At 38.5% G+C, this 22,799-nt stretch overlaps 1 protein-coding gene across 1 annotated transcript; it reads right to left on the bottom strand.

Moving 5' to 3' along the window:
• Positions 1-3,219: 3,219 nt before the first annotated feature.
• LOC140746264 (uncharacterized) lies at positions 3,220-21,633 on the bottom strand. Its single transcript, XM_073078341.1, has 32 exons — positions 21,269-21,633; positions 19,783-19,880; positions 19,499-19,651; positions 19,015-19,211; positions 18,167-18,350; positions 17,009-17,124; positions 16,597-16,777; positions 16,135-16,270; positions 15,654-15,747; positions 15,054-15,236; positions 14,533-14,797; positions 14,223-14,288; positions 13,495-13,704; positions 13,063-13,179; positions 12,452-12,604; positions 11,667-11,930; positions 11,512-11,580; positions 11,175-11,422; positions 10,487-10,719; positions 9,959-10,125; positions 9,718-9,819; positions 9,206-9,373; positions 8,560-8,769; positions 7,903-8,019; positions 7,550-7,656; positions 7,400-7,462; positions 7,259-7,318; positions 7,085-7,141; positions 6,662-6,806; positions 6,139-6,328; positions 5,233-5,486; positions 3,220-5,027 (listed from the first exon to the last, which is right to left on the bottom strand). Exons 1-32 carry the CDS (start codon positions 21,474-21,476, stop codon positions 3,960-3,962), a joined length of 5,883 nt encoding a protein of 1,960 aa, XP_072934442.1. The 5' UTR covers positions 21,477-21,633; the 3' UTR covers positions 3,220-3,959.
• Between the last annotated feature and the right edge of the window lie 1,166 nt (positions 21,634-22,799).

A 22,799-nucleotide genomic window follows, 5' to 3' on the forward strand; every position in this document is an offset into this window, starting at 1 on the left:
AAATCTCAAATTATGTGTAAATAAAAAAAGCTTTCTGGTCCACAGTATAGTTTTTTAATGTAATAGTAATTTTTGTTTACAATGTAGCTTTTTTACCTTATTGTCTGCAATTTAATTTTAAACTCATACCTTGTATATGAACTGCATCAATTGAAGTATCATTGTTAAAATATTGCGTTAAGCTTAATGATTTTGTGATGCCAAACAAAGGCAAATGTTATAGAATTTCGACTAGTCTGTATGTGCGATGTTTGGTGAACTCTTGTGTACTTTAAGGTTGTCTATGCAGACTGACAATAATACTTTCTTCCAATTTATAACAAATGTGACAATTACCGAGGAGCTAAGCTCTTAATTTTATATCGAATGAAGTAGCTGATGATTAATTTGTAAAGTACTGCCTCAAATAATTGTGTATGAATTTTACTGTTTTATGTATAAAGTAATATAATTGTGTGTGGTCGTATTGTGTGAATAGAGACGTGTTTATTTCTTGTATTTAATGTAAACACCCAGTGCAACTTGTATGTAATTAAATAACGGTAAAATGATTCTTGTATATTATATACTGATTTGACTGAGTCTAAGATATAATTCTCTAGGGTAATAGGATATCAGTAATAACACTGTAATTATTGTGTTGTATATTATATTTGTGAATAAAAGATCTCTGCTGCTTGTCAGATTTTGTAGTACATTTTTCAAGTACATCCTTCTTTTGTTAATATTTGAAAAGAATTCATAGTTGAATAAAATAGTGTTGTCGTTAGTTTGTTTCTTTAATAAAATCTATCTCGTAATATTTCTCTCTAAGGGACATCGAAGGGCCGCCAATATTGGCCAGTAGACTGGCTCCATATCCTTCCAATTGCACTTCATATATATTGTAATGTAAAATGTATAAGATTGTAAATAAAAGATTCCAACAATTCTACAATATTTCATTTAAATAATAATAATCATAATAATTGCAACATACTTAAATCTTAATTTACTTATTTTTCAATTGATATAAATAGCTAGTTTCTATGATTATTTTGTATTTGTATTCCAAACTTTATAAACGCAAACATTCTAATAATATAATATCAGGTTGTTCAATCCTTGTCAACTTGTCTTGTAGGTGGGTAGATGCAAATATCTACCAGAATTGTCTTGTCAATGTCGCTTCGTGTGACCAGTTGTCGTCTTGCGTTCGGCGAGAGCCTACAGACGTTCTGTACGTGCCCTCTCGCTCCGGTTTTCGTGCTACCACGTGTGGATTGTGAAGTGCAGCGACTACTCCTCGGGAAGATCAAGCCGTGCTTGCTTCCTTGAGCCCCGTGACAGCGCCGTGCGCATTACCCCTGACACGATCCGAGTCAGCAGATAGACTTGGTAGGCTAGGTTGGTGGTTTTTCTATTCATCTGCTAGGACGAGGATTCGGTCATACGTCTTACAGTCACACACTATGGTCCACCGACCGAGTCCACTTATTACCACGCATACCTTCACCTTACTGTCTGGTCTTCGAACTGGACCGTAAACAGGTATAATTACTTATGTTTTTGTGGTGGTGCCAGCATTATTGGGTTTCAATAACGCACAAATGAAAACAAAGATTCTGGTTCATATTATATTATCATAAAATATAAACAAACTTTTTCAAATACCTTATAATATGACATAACTAAAACTTATCTAAAATATGAATTACTACACTTTAAATCACAGTATGTATAAACTTAGTTTTATGAATTTCAAATATTATAAAGTTTAGCAATTTGAAATAATGCGATAATAACCAAAAGTATAATCAAACTTTATTTTACAAATGTCATTACAAATTATAGTATAAAATACAAAATTATACTAAAACAAATATTTAATTATTAAGTACTCGTAATAAGATCGTAGTAAAAACTAATCAAATAAATAACAGGGGGGATTACGGTTCTTACGGCGCCAAGATTTGAATGCGGATCCATATAGATTTCGATGAGACAAGACGAAAAGTAAGAATAATTTTTTTTGATATCTCGCTTAGTTTTCGAGATATCGATACTCAAAAATTATTCGAAAATTTCGATTTTTTGCGTTTTAAAAGTAAAATTGCCGAGGAACGGCGCGGCGGAAACGGGTGCGACTGGTATCTCCGGATAGGGGAGGACGTGCAGAATACGGTAGATGAAAAATGAAGAGAATTCGTTAAGAAACGGCGGAGGAAAATGAGAAAAACCAAAAATTGATTTTTGAAAAACGAAGAAAATTATATTTAAAAATTTAGAAAACGGAGAGAAACGGAAGTAGTATGTGCGAAAAGGTATCGTTGAGACGAGTACGATGGTATAAAATAATTAGAAATCGGGCAAGGGACAACGAAGTTAGAGGTGATTGAAATTTGAGTTGGTATTGGTTAGGTTAGGTTAGGTTTTTTTTATTATTATTATTATTATTATCATAATAATAGTGATAATCATAATAAAGGATAAGGTAATTATGCAGTTTGGTTACTTTTGCGAAAATCAATGCAATAATTTTTTTTTAGCATGTGTGGCTTCAATTAGTCACCATTGATGATATTCCGTCGGGGGAGACTAACATTTCCTATTGAATTGGTTAGGTTAGGTTGGAACATATAAGACAATATAAAACTAAGCGAGCAGGGCGCGGGAGCGCCCTGCGAGCGGGTGGGTTCAATCCAGACCTTACCTTTATTCATGATCACGTTTATACAATTTTATATTATATTAATATAGACTTTTGTATGTCATCACTAAAAAGGGTGAAAAAAAGGTAATTATGCAATGTTAGTCTCCCCCGACGGAATATCATCAATGGTGACTAATTGAAGCCACACATGCTAAAAAAAAAATTATTGCATTGATTTTCGCAAAAGTAACCAAACTACATAATTACCAAGGATAAAATATATATTCAAAAAATTTTTTCAATAAATTTCCAACATTTTTAATAATGTATTTATTAATATCTTGAAAACTAAGCAAGATATCGAAAAAAAATATTCTTTGTTTTCGTTTTCTTTTCCAAAAATCTATCAAAATACATCATTAAAAGAATATTTTTTTTTTTATTTTTCGATTTTTAAATATCGATATCTCGAAAACTAAGCGAGATATCAAAAAAAAATATTCTTACTTTTCGTCTTGTCTCGTCGAGATCTATAAGGATCCGCATTCAAATTTTGGCGCCGTAAGAATCGTAATCGTGCCAAATAACACTTATTTATTTACAAATAAATATAATGGGTATATTGTCACATTATAAAAAAATACGTTACAAATATTAATATATGTCTGGGTTACCTTATAATTAACCCTATAGTACCTTGTCAGCTATGTTTTCGGAAAACATAATAATACCGCAATTTCGAAACGATTATACTAAAAAAGGGGATCTGTTGTATGAATATGTTGAATAAGTGTTTAACTATAAGCAGTAAATAACTCTTCAAACAAAACTTCCATAACGTTATTGCAACAACAGGGAATGAAATGAAGGTGGCAAATACAGACTGAGTAACCAAAGTAACCAAAGTTGAATTTTTTTATAATTTTGGTAACTACATTAGTTAACTGAACTACATTACACAGAACCTCAACAATTTACGTAGTTCTAAATGAATTCTAAAATTTAAAAAAATAATCAGACAAGCCGCAGCTTCAATTTCATAAAGTAGTTTGAAAAATGTGACGGCACATGTGAATATTCAAGAAACAGGTTTGTCAGTACAATCTTATGTAATTTTAAAAATATGTAGATTGTTTACCTTACAACTGATTTCATTCACTGTTACAGTTATTGCTATGGACTATTTAAAAATATGTCGTTATATCGGAATAAATCGACTTGCAACCCAGTCCTTTAAATGCCTGACTTAAGAAAGAAGCTTGTGTTTTACAGAATGCTAGTTTAAGTTAAACAGTTTGTTACTATACTTGTTAACTGTGATAAACGGTTATTGAAAACGTACCTGTCTTGTAAACATTTCGGCGCATACGTCAGCCGTGCATTTAGTGGAGGCCGTAGCCTCTTCGCTTTCTTGCTCTGTGTCCGAATCAAATTCTGAAGTACTCTCTGGGGATTTCCTACCATTAAGTGAACGTTTTATACCTACCTCCGTCGTTAATATTTCTTTTATAACATCATCGGATGTTTGCATATTGTGCCTATTTTTCGTACGTATCTGTTGTGCTCTACTTCTAATATCTGCGAGAAACCCCGTAGTTACTTGTACGCTTTCATTAGAAATGTCTTGTGGTGACAAATCAGTCATAGATTGCCCTAAATCCGACGAAGATCCCTTAGAATCTGATATAGTGTCCAAAGATTCGAGCGATGTACCTATGCTCCTGAACGCTGCCATACCTTCTACAACTAAAACATTGTATCCCTCATCAGTTTTTGTTCGAATTATAATGCCATTAGGTGCGGTACCAAGTAGGGCAGGTTCTTTGACTTTGTAATTAAATATTTCAGGAGAGTAACATTCAGAAGCACTAGATGCTAGCGATGTAGTGTCGCAAGTGCACGGTGGAGCCCTATAAGCTTCCTCGCTTATATGTATAATGGTCACTCGGTCTTCACCCACAGCATATAAGAAAGGACTGACAAATTCCCAGCCGTGTACCGCAGAGCTCCATTTAGGTTCTTCATTACGCGTACGTTTTCCGTTTTCATCAACGAAAATGCCACATTCTGTGTAACAAAGAAGTATTTCTATAGGATTCATTCCAATAAGAACGATCGCTTTAGGCGGTGAATGTTTTTTCGACGCAGCTGCGACGGTAGGTTCATCCATAGCGAACGCTTCCAAAGCTCCAGAGGGCAAGTTAATTTTGAGTGGTTTTTCTCCCGCGATGTACAATGCTTTACTCGTGAGTAGCAAGGAGGCGGGCGGCCGGTCCACGGTGAGGGAGCGCGCCACCTTGAAGTCCGTGTTGGACGCGTCGAAGCGGAGGAGGAACACTCGGCGTCCGCAAGCAACTGCCACGCAGATACCTTCACTGACGTCTTCTACTATCGCCTAAAATTAAAGATACCTATTTATTATTTTTACTATATTATAGATTTAAAAGGGTTAAAATCAAGGAGATGATGAAACTACCATAAAACATATCAATAGAATTATAAAATAATATGAAATCCAATTACACCTCATTTGTGCAAAAGAGTTGAAAGGCCAATAAGAAATATATAAATAGTGGATATGTTAGCGTATCAAAATGTACCGTGAGTAGGTCCGGCGGCGTGTCGTCGGGCAGGTGCACGCGGGTGAGCGCGAGGCGCGGCTGCAGCGTGGCGACCCGGCGTAGCGCGGAGGCGGCGGCGCGCAGGCCGCCGTGCGCCAGCGCCGCGCCGCGCAGCAGCAGCGCGCGCCCCGCCGCCGCCGCCGCGCCGCGCACGCCCGCCGCGCCGCGCGGGGACGCCTCCGCGCACTCCAGCTGCACCGGCCCGCGCTGCGAGTGCAGCCCGTCCGAGCAACCTGTGGGTACAGATTCCATGTAGCCCACGTGTTCCGCAAAGAATGAAATTAATTCAAAAAGAATGGCTGTCTGTCAATTTAAAATCTGTGACAAAATAGTAATTCTTTTAATTTCGATCTGCATCCGAGCGCCTATAACCTACCCGGGTATGATATAGCTATGCTACCTGAGTAACTTTTTTTTAACGAGGGGGAAACTAAAGGTACCCTATACCGTGGGAGCGACACGAGGTTATGTGAGATTCTTACCGCACTAAACCCCCCAACCCCCCGGGAGCCATCCTCGGCGCTGCGTAGAGGACTCCGGGATCTCCAAAGGAACGCAACCGGAGTTCTCTTAGCGCGTTGCCCCGTAGGGCTCCGCCCAGGTGAGCTTGACGCTCGCCATACCGTCATGTGTGTACGACGATATGCGACCCTACAGCCGTCCTTCCCGGGGTGGCTGACCAGGCGTTTCGAGCTCCCACTCTTGCCACCCGCAAACCCGGAAGCCCCTTTTTAGTCGCTTCTTACGACAAGCAAAAGATACCGTTGTCCTATTATACTCCCGAAACTACAGGAGCGATGCTACCCGAGTAACCTATGAGTTATAGTCACACGACATACATACGACACGACATTCAGACGTGGTTATTTGAAATGTAAACGTTACCGATAGCGACAGCGTCCGGTGCCAGGAAGTACGCAGTGAGGGGCTCAGCGGCGCAGGCGGCGAGGAGCGCGGGCTCGTAGCCGGCGCGCGGCGGCGGCGCGAGGCGCGCCAGCCAGCGCGCGCGCTGCGCGAGGCCGCCGCACACCGCCGCCGCCTGCTCCGCGCCCGTGCCGGAACGCTCCAACTTTATCTGGTTACAAAACAATTGTAATCTCTTCATACGCTCTCTCAATAGAATTTTAAGATGTAGGTGCCAAACACAGTTTAAGGCATAAACATAATTAAAATCATAATTGTACAAAAATAGTTCGTTTTATAAGTTAAAATTAATGACACAAGAAGACTAAATCCATTTGGCAAACTTCAGTAGCAGAAATTTAATACTATTTCGGACTTTTCAAATAACATATGATGAAGCATAAAGTTAAAAAAACATCATAAAATCAATGTAAATTAGCAATATCATATTTATACATGTTTATTAATTTTAGGTATATAAATAAAATTTTAACATCAAACTTACAGTAAAAGCTCTGTTAGCCTCATTATGCGGTAGATTGGTGGCCTCCGGAGACAGCAGACGAGCGCGGAGCTCCGTGCTCCCCGAATTTAGTATAAGCACATCTGACGAATGCCGAACTTGCATCCTCTCCCGATTGCCATCAGGCCTATAATACATTTAAGTATTCATTGTATTGGGATAAATTGAATGTTTTTTTAATTGAAACAGCGAAAGAAAATACGAAGAATGTGTAATGGTAAGTGACCACCGTTAACTCTATTTATAGCTAAGTATAGATGGCATTCAACTATTAACATGATATTATCCCTGAAGTATTGGCTGAAGGCTGTATAAATAAGGCCTTACCACATATTTAAAATTAGAATATGATGTTTAATACTGACTTCACGAAGGCTTCTACTTTTATAAATAATCCGTACTCACCAAATGATTAGAAGAGAATTATCATCATCACTATCAGGCGTATCGATACTCTCGATTCTGAAAACAATAATTTACTATATATAGGTGCATCTTATATTAACATTTTATATAGAATCCTTTGCATTATAATATTAAGGGTAATTATCTATACAGTCATAAGAAAAATATACATACACATTAGCAATTTTCTTTGGTTTCTCAGTGGTTCTTTCTCGCCTTGGAGTCGGTGGAAAACTGTAATGCAACAACAAATACGTTATGACTTTATACTTATTTATCAAATATACATAAATGAACACGGAATAGTATTTATACCTGGACTCAGCATTACTAGCAGCAAGCTTGGCGCGTAGTCGATCTACTTCTTCACGCAACTCTCTATAATATAATAATAAATTATTTATCATTTTCTACACATATTTCTTGAATAGTTCATATATTATGTATTCTAAAAAGGAAACTAACCGGTTGACGCGTAGCAGCGGAGGTGAGGCGGCGGTGCGTCGTCCAGAGCGTCCGAACAGTTTGTTGCTGAGAGAACATTTCTTCCGATTCGCTTCTTCAACTTTGACCTAATAAAACAAATCAATCTTAAATATTACGGTAAATAAACATTTTTTTATTTATATTATATAACATACTTCTAAATTATATTTAAATGTGTACATAAAAGTAATGCAGTTCGATATGTTTATTTACTAGCTTTATAAAACGATCTTGAAATTATATGGGGAGTAAATTATATTTGTTATGAAAGACTCAGTATCTCGTAGATGACGACTTTCACATGTAATATATCGTATATAGGTGGGCGGTACCTGCAGGAAGTCGATGAGCTTGGCCTGCTGGCGCAGCGTGGCGTCGGCGCGGGTCTCGCGCGCGCGCCACCACGCCGCCGCCGCCGCAGCCGCCTCGCGCGCCGCTGCTACCTCCTCCTGACACCGGTATAATATAGAATTTTAACATAAAATTACCGAAACTTTGATTAATTTGAATAATCAATGAACAATCTACCTTATTATATAGTTGCAGCTTATTTCCCAGCCTACTTAATACCTTAAATAAGTTCACTTCCTTTCAAAAACTTTTAGTAAAATTTAGCAGTATCTTTTTTAGCTTTTGCCAAAACTTAATTTTATAAATTAATTAATATTGAAATCAAATATTTATATTTTTTCAGTAAGTAGTGTTCTTCTACTATAAACGTATGTTTAACAGATGCAATGTGAAATATATAGGCGAACTGACAAAAAAAAATTGTTATAATAGGTATAGTCTGCGTGAAATTGCTAGTCCGCTCTGAATATAGAAATGAATCGCATCGCCACAGCAAATTGTATGACTACACCTGCTCGCAACAACTTCAGAGTGTACAAGCAGTTTGGCGCGCACTACACTAAGTTCCTAAAAAGCCATAATACCAACCTGTGTTTATATTGTGTATGTTGTGTGTATAAAACATAATCATGTCAGACCTGAGCGTCGGCGAGGGCGGCCTGCAGCTGCAGCGCGTGCGCGTGGTGTTGCTGCGCGCGCGTGGCGAGCGCGGCGCACTCCTCCTGCAGCTCGCGCACGCGCCGCGCCGCGCCGCCCAGCGCCGCCTCGCGCCCCGCCAGCGCGCCGCCCAGCGACGCCGCGCGCGCCTCCAGCTCCGACACCAGCGACTCGCGGCTCTCCACGCGCTCCTGGTTACAACGAACAATGATATTGTACGATCAGTTAAAAGTTACTGACAAATGCCCAATGCCAAAATTTGACTTTGTTGTTCATCATTTTTTGTATTAAACTGAGGAAACAAGTAAGTTTCTAAGTTTTACCACCGCTGTTTGTATGATATGTATATATATATTTTATTTTATTTAATATATATTTTATGTATGTATATATTTTAGTACCACAAATGTTATGATCATCCAACGAGTACAAAATTATATATTAAAACAAATTTCAAATGCACCCTGGTTTATAAGAACAACAGAGGTGCATGAAACTCTGAACATACCAATGATAAAACATCTGTCTGATGACAACACAAAAAAAACACCGCTTAACATTAAATTTCCGGCTCTATTTTCTTTTAAATAAAAATATACCAAATACTTCAAATAATAATACACTAACCTGTAGCAACTCGAGCTGCGTGTTGGCCTGCCTGAGCGCGTCCTGCAGGTCGGCGGCGCGCTGGTCGGCGAGCGACGCGGCGGCCGCGCGCTCGGCGCCGCGCCGCTCCGCCTCCGCCAGCTGCGTGCGACACTCGTCCAACTCCGCACGGACGCGTTGCAACTCGCTCTGGGAATAACATCACCGATTATTTTCCTCATTACAGCGGAACGCTTGTAGAAAGAACATTGTAGAAGACAAAGCTTATTGAGATTCTCCTAATATTAATCTAAAAGGAAAGTTACGCATTTAATAATTCTACCCAATTGCATTACATTTGTTAATAGAGTAAATTAATTCGAAAGTTCCAAATATTTCAATGCAATTTTTTAGATCTATAGGGAAAGCGGAAAGTTTGACTTCGTTGGGAAAAAATAGTCTAAAAGCAGTTCTACCTTGTATAAAACATAATGTATGATGACATCTATGGCCGCACACATGTTGGCTTTAGATCTGTTGTAGAAATGTCTTACCTCCAGGTCTTTATTTTTGAGTTCATGGAAATCAGCCAATTTCTCCAAGTCAGTGAGCTGCTCCTCCAATAAACTGCATGCTTCCTGCAACGCCTTGTTATTCTGAAACAATCATGTCATATTACAACTAAAGCTCCTAGAAAAGCTATAACAACACTCGCCTAGAATATATAAATTAACATTAAGAAACACTTTTGTACGCCCTAATTCACGCGTAAAGTATGTCGATATTTTCACATACCATAGTGAGTTGTGCATGAAAAGCCGAGAGAGCAGCGTCGACGGCGCCGCAGCGGCCGCGCAGCAGGTCGGCGGCCAGCGCGAGCCGCACGCGCTTGGCCCAGGCGCCGCCCGGCCGCAGGTACGCCGGCTTCGGCCACGGGCACGGCTTGTCGCGCCGCGGCGTCGCTTGCTCGGGTGTCGCCGACGATTCCATCACACGACTTTTTCGTTACACATTTATATGTATGGAAAATTTATCAACTCCACTTCACTGTTATTACATATCGACGAACATCCACATTTGCTTCATTGTCTTGACTTTATGGCCACGATCTGCCCCGATAGATTGCTGAATGTAAACTGTGCATCGCAGGGAGCTAAACAACTAACAAATTCCAGAACAATCGAATGAGACAATACATGTTTACAGTTATTGTTCTAAACTAAATATCAACAATCGGCAGACTCGTGTACGCAATGAATACATATAAACATTCATCTAAACATGTAAATGAAAAGATTTCGCAAAAATCAAATACATAGCTACATTTGAATGAAGTTTCTTTAAAGTTTTTTCTCCTATTAGGTATAGGAGTAATAATAGTAGTAGTAGTTTCCCCTACCTGCATGAGGTCGTTGTTCTGCGCTCGTAGCGGCAGGAGCTCGTCGCGCAGCTGCGAGCGCTCGCGGGCCGACAGCTCCTCCTGCTCCTCCGCGTGCATGCGCCGCTTCTCGCTGTACATCAGCTCGCTGCGCAGCTTGCGAATGTCGTTGCGCGACCTACGGTGATTATTCGTGTTTGTTTACTTTTCATTAAAATATTTGGAACGTTTACTCTAATATACATTTTATATAATGAAACAGATATGATCAAGTAAAAACTAACATATGTGACTTAATTAAAGCAAGCTAAAATAGAAGTTAAAGTTGAGACCAAATCAATGATGTCGTATTATACAAGTAAAACAACGATTAACTAATGCAAGTTATATGTGAATTAAAATGGAATTCAACCACTCTAACTTTATATTGCCTACCAAATCACATTAAAAATAAATTTACTTACGTGAATTCGTTACGCCTCGATACGGTCAAGTGGATTAGTTTAGGAGTTAAATAAAAAACTAAACATTTCTTAAATTGACTATGTGATTCAATTTATTCAACTATATTCTTGACACGTCGCGGATTTTATGTTGTATCGTAGAAGCTAATAAATAATTTTGAGCCCTCACCTCTCAACTTCAGCCTGCAGTATTTCATAAGACTTCTGCAATCTTTCAAACTGTTCCTTGCTTCTGGCAGCTTCTGCCTTGATTTGTTCGTACTGTGGTTTCAATGTGCTCAGTTCACTCTGAAGTTTGGAAGCCTTTTCATCAGCAACTTTACGAGCTTCGGATAGAGTCGTGATACGCTCTTCAGCTCGTTTGAGATCACGAGTAGTGACTTTAGAATCCAATGACAAGTCATTAAATTCCTTTTCCTATAAAAAAAAAAACATAGAATATGATTCAAACAATTTTGGAACATTTGAGCAATATCCAATTGCAAAAGTAAAAAAAAAGTACAAACCTTACGCCATCTTGCTAAGTTTGCAGCCCTTGCCTCTTGACGCAGGGCAGCTATTTCTTCAGTGCGAGCCTAAAAAAATAACAGTAAAGTTCAAGTTTAAATCGTAGTAATATGGTAATATAGTGGACGAGACTAAAATATGGCAAGGAGCTCACCTGCAACTGAGCTTCGGCCCTTTCGAGCTGCTCCTTCAGTACGGACACCTGCGCGTTGACGTGCACGGTGTCGGCCACACTCTCCGTGTCGCTCCTCGTGTCGAGGCGAGCCTCACCCTCTGCCGCGCTCAGCTCCGCGCCCTCCGTCGATCGCGAAGTGTTCGGATTGTCCCGTTCTCGGGCCACACAGGTTGTACAGGCGCGGTTTTCTAGTGCGCTTACGTCGCGTTCCAATTGCCGGACTAGTTGTTCTAGAGTTTTGACCTAAGACGTAAAAAGTATATAAAATATTAAAATTACGTGTTATTGAACTTATTATGATTGTTTTTCAGTCTGTCAAAATGTAGTATTGATGTGATATTATTTCATCGTTACAGGTACTATCGTAAAGAAGAAGGAAGGAATTTAAAATGAAAATTAGAAGGCTCATCTTCCGTGAGTAATGGGTCAATCGAAATAATTATTTCTCAATACTACAAAAACGATAACCAGATATAGACTGATTTTGTTTTGTGGATGTGTAGACAGAGAGCCAATGAGGTCGAACACAACTACAAGCGTATACTCCGTAGCAACAGTAAGGGTACACTAACACAGCTATGTACCCGTGGGCGAGAGCGGGCGGCGGACGGGTGCCGGGGGGTCCCTTGGGGGGGTCACGCTTTGTCTTCGTCCCGTTAACATCTACAATTTGGTGTTGCGACGCGACTTATTTCTATATTCAGAGCGGACTAGCAGTTTGGCGTGGACTATAACCTGTAACGGCGTAACTCGGTAGGGTATACCTTGTCCCGGTGGCGGCAGTCGTCGTGCAGCGCGGCGGCGGCGCGCGCCTCCGCGTCGTCGAGGCGCTGCAGCAGGCGCGACTCCGTGCGCGCGCACTGCTCCTCCAGCGCCGCCTCGCGCTGCCCCGCCGCGCGCACGCAACGCTCCAACTCCTAAGGAATACAGAAATCATTACTTCCTTCCTAGTTGATTCACATTTTGAAAATTGTTAAGTTTTTTTTTATAATATAGAAATAGCAGACGAGCATGTAATTCAACTGATGGTAAGTCGCTACTGCCGCCCATAGAAATCTGTAATCAATCCCAGATAGGATTACATATTCCTATCTGAAGTCGATCACAGCCACTACCCCTCAGGACTAAGCTGAAACGCTTCGGATAAAATAACTCCCTATTTAAATTGCTGCTAAATTGTCAATTCAGTAATGAAACAATCACAAACTGCGTTCTTACGATGTGCTTCACGGTGTCTATTGGAGAAAAATTTAACTTATCCACTGCTGATAATTTACTATCGGTAAATATTATTCTATTCGTCATATATTGAAATAAATTCTTGCTCGCCTAAAATTAGAACATTTAAATGCTTTTGTAATTCTATGAATCCTACCTGTGCGTGTGCGTCCAGGGCGGCTGCGCGTACGCGCTCCTGCGCCAGCTGCGCCTGCGTCTCACCCAGCTGTTGGTTAAGCGTGTCCACCTCGCGCTGCTTGTTTAGTACGGATTCCTGAAATTGTTTTGTATTGTAATTATGTGAAAAAAAAACATTCTATAAAAGTAATCCTGAATCTTGACATACTGAAGGAAAACCATCTTGAGTATATTAAACTCGAAATAAAAATAGAAATACTGGTAAGATTTGGTAGAACAAATAATTCTATTATGTTCACATTGAAAGCACATATCTACAATGTTTATAACATGTTGAATACACATTGTTGCTTTGTTTTTTTTTTACAATATAACTTGTATTTCTCGTCCTCGTGTGTCATTATTTCATATTTCATCTTACAATACGTAAGTATAAAAAACAGGCAAATACCTGAGTGGTGTTCAGCTGCGCCTTGAGATCCTCGACGTGTTCGCGCAGCTGCGCGGCGGCGGTGTCGGCGGCGGCGAGGCGCGTGTCGGCGAGGCGGCGCGCGCGCGCCTCGTCCGCCGCCAGCGCCTCGGCCGCCGCCACGCGCGCGCTCTCCACGTCGCCAGAGCTCATCGTCTGACGGCGTAACGCACGCTCCTTTGCTATCGTGTCCTGAATGGGATGCCATTAAGTAAGCAACTTAGTAAATGGTCAAAGTAATAAATCCAAAATATACATGAGACTGGAAAATCAACTACATATTGATTGTTGCAATTCTTTTTTAATCACTGTTTTTTTTTAATTTATCTACATAACTTTCTTTCAAGAATACATGTATCAATATCTAAAGATAAATACTTAATAATAATACACTTTACCATTAATATCAATGAAATTTTATACACTAAACATGTATATCTAAAGTTCATAAATCTACATAACTTAAGTTTAATACTATAACGTCTCTAGGAACTATATGTCTAAATAGTAAATACTTATAAAAATTGTTATGATATTTCATACCAAACATAATTATACTCCGGAAACCATAACATAATAGTGTAGCCACAAAACTACCTATTCTACATTGAACACATAAACAATCTATTACTACATAAACTTACATGCAAATTTTAAATTAGTTATATATGTACTATTTCTACACGACTATGTTCTCCTAAGCCACTCACAATCGGTTTCACATTAATTTCTGTAAGCCATCTATGTCGTAAATCTTGAACTTGCTGCACTACATCCTGACGATAAATACATATTAAATTTAAATACATAATTTTTATCAAATAGTTCTGGATATGATCCCCAGACACAACAGACAAAAATATTGTAGGATAGTTGTCTTTGATACGATATCCTGGTGGGATACTAATTTAATTGTATTCATTTTAAATTATATTCAGTTAGTGCGAAAATATTTTCTAGAGAAAGCATAGCATAGAGAGATCATACAAGCAGTGTTAAAAATAAAGTCATAATTATTACCTTATAATGTTTGTGTTGTGCTCTCGCCGAATCTGCCGAAGCTAAAGCGCTAGAGCACTCCGCTTGCAGCTCGGCCACTCGAGATTCGAGGCGTGTGAGCTGGTCACGAAGCAGCGCTTTTTCCGCTTGTAACTCTGCCGCTTGTGCGTGTACTGCACGAACTTCCGCGCTGTTCCGTTCCGCTACGTTCGTGCTTAGCTCTTGGTTAGTGCGTTGTAGAGCCATTCTCTCTTCTTTCTCCACTTCTATTTGACGCTCGAGACGCCTGAAAAGGAGTACTTTCGTGACTAGATGTACTTTTACTCACAATAACGCGCACTGCTTATTAAATATGATTTTATGTATCACGGCATTCTGGGGTATGAGTTTATCACCATAAACTACCAAGTATAATAATAGGGATAAATTCGTAGCAATTGTTGTGGCAGGTCGAGTTTATTGTGCTATACTGCGCAGGATGTTAATTTTATATTTGTAGTGAGTCAGAGTAGACAAGTTAGTCGCGTATAAAGTGATCATACTTGTTTTGCAAGGTGAGCGCGGTGATCTCGGCCTGCAGACGCGCGCGCATGCGCTCGGCGTCGGCGTCGGCGTCGCGGCGCGCGCGCTCGGCCGCCGCGCCGCCCGCCGCCTCCGCCGCCGCCAGCTTGCTCTGCAGCGACGCTATCTCGCGACCCCGCATCGCCGCCAACTTCTCCGCTGACCTAGGGTTTATAATAAAATCATTATTAAAGATTACTCACTCCTAATAAGAAAATGTAACCAGTTTTGATAATTGAAATTGTCACTGTCATCTATTTTCGTCTTTGAAGATTTTATTAAAAAAATGTAGTTTTTAGATCATTTACGAATGAAACGATATTCCTCCGCATTTTTTCTTAGACTTCGTGTTTTTGCACCACCTCACCGCATATGTCGGCATTGTTCCACGTAAATTACACTATGACAGCCATTAAATGGCTGACAAAATTGTCAGCCGTTTAAGCCATTTAATGGCTTCCTACAATTACAAGGCGGTGAGATATCATCATTTATGAATAAAATAACAAAAATAATACAATGATCTCAATAATTCTAATATTTATTTAGACCAGACAGGTAAATTTTGATTGTATACTCACTTGAAAGTAGCTAAATCAATCGCGGTGCAGTCATGAGTTGTGTTAAAACCGCCGCTACTGTCTTCACTTTCGTCTGGAGCCACATATGAGTACCCTATGCAAATGCATATGAAACAAAATTATAGATAATTCAAGTAATAGCCCAAAAAACTGTGTGCTCATGTGATCATACTTATAATTATAATGGATCAAATGTTGCGGAATTGATCATTTTGACGATAAACATTTTATCGACTAAACAAGTCGAGACACTTCACTTATGGTAATATACTCGTACAGTTTTGGAAAAATATTGTTTTGCAGTTGATATTAATATTACAATAAAATCTTAGCACATACAAACAATTGTTCTCACTGATTACTGGGTTTCATAATATAATACGCATACGTTGACTGAGAAACGGAGGGCGGACTTGTTAACTCGCATATAATTATGAGGGTAGTAGTGTATAGTTTGACACATATAATATGGTAGGCTCACCGACGAAGGGCAGCTGTCCGGCGAAGGGCGCGCGCGTGCGGAAGGGCGCGGCGGAGGGCGGCGAGGCCACGCGCGGCGGCGCGGGCAGGTGCGCCGTGTCCTCCGCGCCGCGCAGGTGCGGCACCCACGGGGGCGCCTGGGGATACAGTTCAAGCATTCATTAGGCATCATTTTTAATCATCGTCATCATTGTTAGCTAATATTATAATAAATATTGGTTAAATGAATTAAATTAAAGTACCATTGTAGATCTATTTACCGGCGCGCCCACATATTTTTTTTTATAACATACATATAATATACATATACACCAAGAAAACGGAAATATTGTAATCAAGACCCAATCTTTAGTTCATAACCATTATTATTTTTATAGATCTGCCCCCATAGACCTTACTTTAAAACTAAGAACTAAACTTACCTACAATAAAATAAGCATTAGGAAAGTATATAATACACAACCTGTTCACGAATGTTATGTATGTGTAGATGCTGCATCGCCGCATGCTGCAGCGTGTCGAGGTAGTTGTATCTCTTGCCGGGCTGCACGCGCAGCAGCCCCGCCACGAGCGACCGCCACTCGCGGGTCGGACCGTTAGGTAAAGGATCGAAGGGCGGCTCGGCATTAGGATCACGTTCGTACCTACAATATATTATTGATTATGTAATGCCTCTGGCGAACCCATTTAGCGAAATAATGTTGTTATTGGCTAGACTTTCACAAGGCAGCGATTTAGTTCACTTATTTTACTGATAGTTTTAGTTATAAGATAGGATAGTTACTAAATCATATAGTTGGTAAATTGGACAAACAAACCCATGTGTTAGCTCCACTAAATAATAGATCTAATAATCATTTAATGTTTGAAATTACCTTTGTATGTTGCTTAGAATTTGTGCTATTGTATCATCTTCTCCAGAAGAGAATGGCCGGGTGAGCGTCACCAATTCGAACGCAACGACTCCGAGCGACCAATAGTCGCAAGCTGACTGTAAATCAATTTTATAGATATGTTTTAGTAGAATTGTTTAAACCAATATTAAGGAAATATATCGTAAATTATTAGCAAATGCAACATGTATTCAAAATTAAATACGAATTACTGAATATTATTTAATTTAAACTGATGAAATTCTCAAACACATACTTTTAAATCTCTCATCTGCAAAATGAACAAATAAACTTTTTATCGTAGTTCTTAATTTTTACCGGTATGTACCCCTTTAAGGGCTAATTTTGAAAATGAGTATACCAAATTGAATGGAACTTGCATAGTTTGTTATAGGATTTTACAAAGAGATTTTTTCATATTTTTAGGGATACTGCATGAAAGTCGAAAGAATAAAATTACAGTTATAAGAAATAACAACATTAAAATTTTATTTCTCTGCATACCATATCTACGTCTATAATATTTCATGCCAGAACAGATTAGTTTATTAATTTTTCATTCCCTACACCAAGTTTTAGTCTAACTCCACGAATAATACCTCCACTAAAATGTAATATCAAAATTTTGTTAATAAGTGAATCTACATTAGTTAATCAATGAGATCATTTAAGAAGAAAATAATTCCAATTATATTTCCCGATTACAGTACAGCTAGTGCGGTTGCGTGCAACAGTACTTGAAAAACGCCGTGCGACCAGGTTTGCAGTGCGGTCATTATGTGATAGACATTAACATTTTTTTATTAATATTTATGTCACGAGTGAGCCTTACTTTGAGGTTTTAAAATCAGCTTTCATCTCTACTGAAATATTTTAAACGTAATTAAAAATTAAATGGACCTTGTGCGAATATTAATAAATTTACTTCTTATTGTTGAATTATTAAATTATGTGTTATAATTTTATAATAACATATCTATTTACTTAGAGTAGTGTTACTTTCAGTCTCTTTTCAAATGCCTGATACGGCACTATAGATAAAATAAATAGAATTTTGTTCACACAAAATCAGAGTTCAAAGGTCTATGAAATAAAGAGATTAAAACAAGCTGTGCAAGCGAAGCGTCAGCGCGAACCCACAATGGCGGTGGTCACAGTGGAGACATCGCGGCAGCATTGGAAACACACAGCGTGGTCGGCGGCGCAGGCGGCGGCCGCCAGCAGCTCGGGCGCCACGTAGTCGGGCGTGCCGTCCGCCGCGCCCGCGCCCGCCTCCGCCAGCCGCGCGCACGACCCGAAGTCGCCGAGCTTCACGTGACCGCATCTGCACAACACACCACACATTATAATCCGCGCCAAACTGCTAGTCCGCACTGAAATTGTTGCGAGCACAATACATCTCTCATACAATTTGCTATGGCGAAGCGACTCATTTCTATATTCAGAGCGTACTAGGAGTTTCGCGGGGACTATACATATGTCCAAATAGACGGTTTTTTTTTATAATACGGAGTAGCAGACGAGCATGCAGTCCGAGATGATCAACCCCAGATAGGATTAGAAATTCCTATCAGAGGTCGGCCACAGATATGCTTCTCCTGCAGACTAAGGTGGAACGCCTCGGAAAACTATGTTTCCCTTGCCACGTCATTCAAACTAGTATACAGCAACGTTCAACACTGCTGTTAGTTAAAAATAGGTATGGCAATGTTGCCGCCGAAATTGGACCACAAAGAGTGATACCACTTAAATACCTACATTATATAGATACAGATTGGAAATAGATTTGCAGACCAAATGAAACAAAGTGATAAAAAATTGTAAATCCTACATACTCCACAGTATTTTTTAGTGTTTAGTTTAACTGAAATAATTTGTAGGTATTTAAGATAATAATAACTTATGATTGTTATTTCCTAATCTTTCAGCATTGAATATCTTATAATAACTTAATACTGTCAATTAACATATGGAGGAAATATCCTTACCTATCCAATAATATGTTGTGTGGCTTGATATCCCTATGTACATAGCCCATGCCGTGCAGTGCTTTTAATGCATGGGCAATCTCGGCGACGTAGAATGCGGCGTCGCGCTCAGGCAGCGGGTGATTGCGGCGCGCCATGAACCCCGCTAGATCGCCGCCGTTGCACAGCTCCATGACGAGGTATAACATACTGCTGTCCTGTAACATACATATTATATTTGAAATTGTATCACAAATAAATTTTTAGGACATACTAAGGAACAGACTGATTTTCTTCTTTCGGCTTTTATGTTGTATGTTTGTTTTGTAAAGATTCCCATAAGTGTTCAGAAAATATGAGGAGATTGCCTAAAATTCAAAACTGAGATGCTTAATTCGAAAACTATCCCTCAGACATTAATAAAAACCAATAAACAAATATCACCTTATGAATAGTTAGTCGTCCATTTGTCACATTAAAAATAGATTAAGAAATGACTGCTTACCTGAAAAGCATACTGCAAGTGTGGTATCCATGGTCCATTGGCAGTGGCCAACACGTCGCGTTCATCCCCCGCGCCCGCCACCCGTCTCCGCGCTTGCTCTTTACGAACACTCTTTAGTGCATAAACATCACCTGTTTGTTTCTCCCGTACCATCTGCAAAAACATATGAACAAGTAAAATAAATAAGTTAAGAGATTTATTACCACAACTTCATTAAAGAAGATTACTCAAAACACAATGGTGTTTTGTTTTGTTTCCTATGGTACAAATATTCAAAAACTTACATGTACTTCTCCAAAATGTCCCCTGCCAATAGTCTGTACAAATTCAAAATCTGACAAACAGACTCTGGCTCTGCGAAGTTCTGCCAATGTGCTTCGATCTGCAACAAGTTATAAGATTTAAAAACTTTACAAGTTCATATTTTAGTGAGATCTGTCTATGGGTCTTACAATGTACAACAAGTACTATGTCTTACAATGCTGATTTTGTTTTTTAAATGTATAAGATAGAAAACAAGTATGCAGTCCACCTGTTAGTTGTCATTGTTGCCCATGGATATCTATAATCAATACTAAACACAGTTTTAATTACGTAAATTTGGTTACAGATGCTTTTTTAACTTCTTATTATCTAGGTATAGATGGCGCCAAACTGCTAGTCCGCTCTGAAGTTGTTACGCACAACTACAAGCATATTCCGTAGCAACATAAAGGAATACTAACACAGCTATATACCCATGGGCAAGAGGTGGCAGCAAATGGGTGCCTGGAGGAGTCCCATGCTGTCTTCATCCCGCTAATATCTACAATTAGCTATTCGACGAAACTCATTTCTATATTCAGAGCAGACTAGCAGTTAGGAGCAGTAACTATCTGTCTCATCACTATCTTTGCAGAACACAGCAGCTAACAATGCTGTCATAAGAAAGAGGTAGCCTCTCATGCCCACAACACTTTTGTTAGACTATTGAAATCAAAATCAATAGATCAATAGATGAAGGATTTTCTAGCTTATCATCATAATGAACTATTTAACAATTTTTTTGACTTGATGCATGCAACCTATCAGCAAATTTTGCCACTTAAATTGAAACAAAAATATTTTCCTAATCAATCTATATAATAACAATAAATATATAATACTTATTAAATTAAAATTACCTAAATATAAAAATGAAACTTATAAGATAAAGATGTTGTCTAAAACTCTAACTTGTGGCATAGTGCCCAGAACTCTGGCAGCGTTGCCTCGCTGTACGGCGAGGCAAATTTTTTGGGCAAAAGAACTGCCAGCCCTCTGGTCACCCGAAGCGAGGATAAGCCGATAGGACAACTCTTTCGGAAGATTTTAAGATTTTCCTAATCCTTTTATAAAAGAAGTACAAGAAAATAAGGCCTCCTATTTCATTAGTGTAGACATACAAATTCACAGATCATTGTTTGCCACAGTGGACCACCAGTGGTCCTCAGAGCATTGGTTCAAAAACACTGATTTAAATTTCAAGTCTACAGTAAGTATATAGTACTACGGCAAATAGTCTTCAAAAAAACCCATTCTTGCCCATCTCATAGTCATCATATCATTTCAGAACAGAAGTCAAAGTCTTAAATTAGAAAAATATTTTTGTTAAGAGAGATACTCAGGATACTATAATCAAAAATATTTCAATAAACTTGTTGTAGGACTTGATATGAAACTAATCATAACAGCTATATGTTATTGTTTGTTTGTTAAGTGTGGTTGGTGTTATAACTAACTTATACTTACATTTGTCAACAAAGGCTCGGACGAGCTCATCACACTTTTTGACGGGATCCTCATTGCACTCATCGTATAAAACAGTTAAAGCATCCAATAATGCTTCACGGTCTATTGTTTTTCTAATCAACTTCGTTGTCCCACTAGTAACTTTGCCTATTATTTGGGGATTAAGCCGCGTGATTCTCACGGCGATCGCTTCTTTTGATGGTTCCATCGCTTACTTACTGTAGAAGTACGTTAATTTTACACATGTAACCACATATTCCTATGTTTTCTTTATTAATGATTCACACGACACGTTTCAAAAGTATTTTCGATTTCCCAGTCAAATCAGCCCGGTATTTTGTAACCGTTAATTTTAAAAATCGAATTTTGACAGATTACATATTACTTTACAGATATTATTATGTGAAGGCCAAAGCATAACAGTTTCACAGCCAGATTACAGGAAAATTATTTAAGATTAATTTTGGAAATAATTTAATAACTTTAACAATTAATTTAGCTGCGAATAGGTCTTAGAAATATATGAAAGTACACATTATAGATTCACTTTAAAAGATTTCAAGCTAATTTATTGTTACTAGCAGCCAAAGAGTATAGTTGCTAGCAGCCAGCTTCCTGGCTGCCTCATATATACGTATATGTAGACAATTTAAAAATTGTTGTGTGTTGTTAAAATATGTACCTGTTGTAAAATAACGCAAAAACATGAAAGAAAGTTAAAAAAATGTATTTGTTAGTCATCATCATCAAATTAGACGACGGCAAAATTATACAAATTAATGGTTGTATCCTAAGGTTATAATTATGTCTTTTACTAACGATTAAATAGTATGTAACAGGATGATGACAGATACATCAGGCTTTAATATCTTTAATTCAGGGCCATCGCCAAATGGCTAATCGAACATAATAGCTAAATTATTCTGCTTACAGTCACTAACGTCATTATATGAGTATATTTTAGATATATTAAATAAACATAGTGTCTCAAAACTCATAAATTACCTGTGTCGACTATATGACGATGTAGACGAACGATATTAAGTTATAAAATACACCTCCTTGGTTGTATTCAACAGTAGCTCAACAGCTAGGCATTTAAATAAGCATATATTTAATATACCCGGCATTTAATATACACCGGCACAATTATAAAAGGGCACAATTAAAAATATTATATACAAAAATCCTTTCTCACCAAAAAACTATATTGGCTAACATGAAGAGACTAAGAGAGTCTTTAACACAAATATTATTATCAAAATAATGTCTAATAGCCATTAAACAAGTTACAAATACCTACTTTAAATACATAATATATAAGTTCTATTTCCAAAACCAGGAAAATCCGGCAAGTTTGGCCTACATATATGATAATATTTTATAAGTAGATCCATTCCATCCCAAGACTAGTTTTGTTGTTTAGTTTCGAATTAGAAACCTTTTTTGCCTCTAAAAGAGTGTGAATCTAGTCAATCTAGCCATGCGTTAAGATACAGAAAATGTTGAAATATAATATTGAAGATTACTT

Source organism: Epargyreus clarus, unplaced genomic scaffold, assembly GCF_041222505.1.
Source record: "Epargyreus clarus isolate Ecla_fem2 unplaced genomic scaffold, WU_Ecla_fem_2.2 ptg000012l, whole genome shotgun sequence".
Classification (NCBI taxonomy): domain Eukaryota; kingdom Metazoa; phylum Arthropoda; class Insecta; order Lepidoptera; family Hesperiidae; genus Epargyreus; species Epargyreus clarus.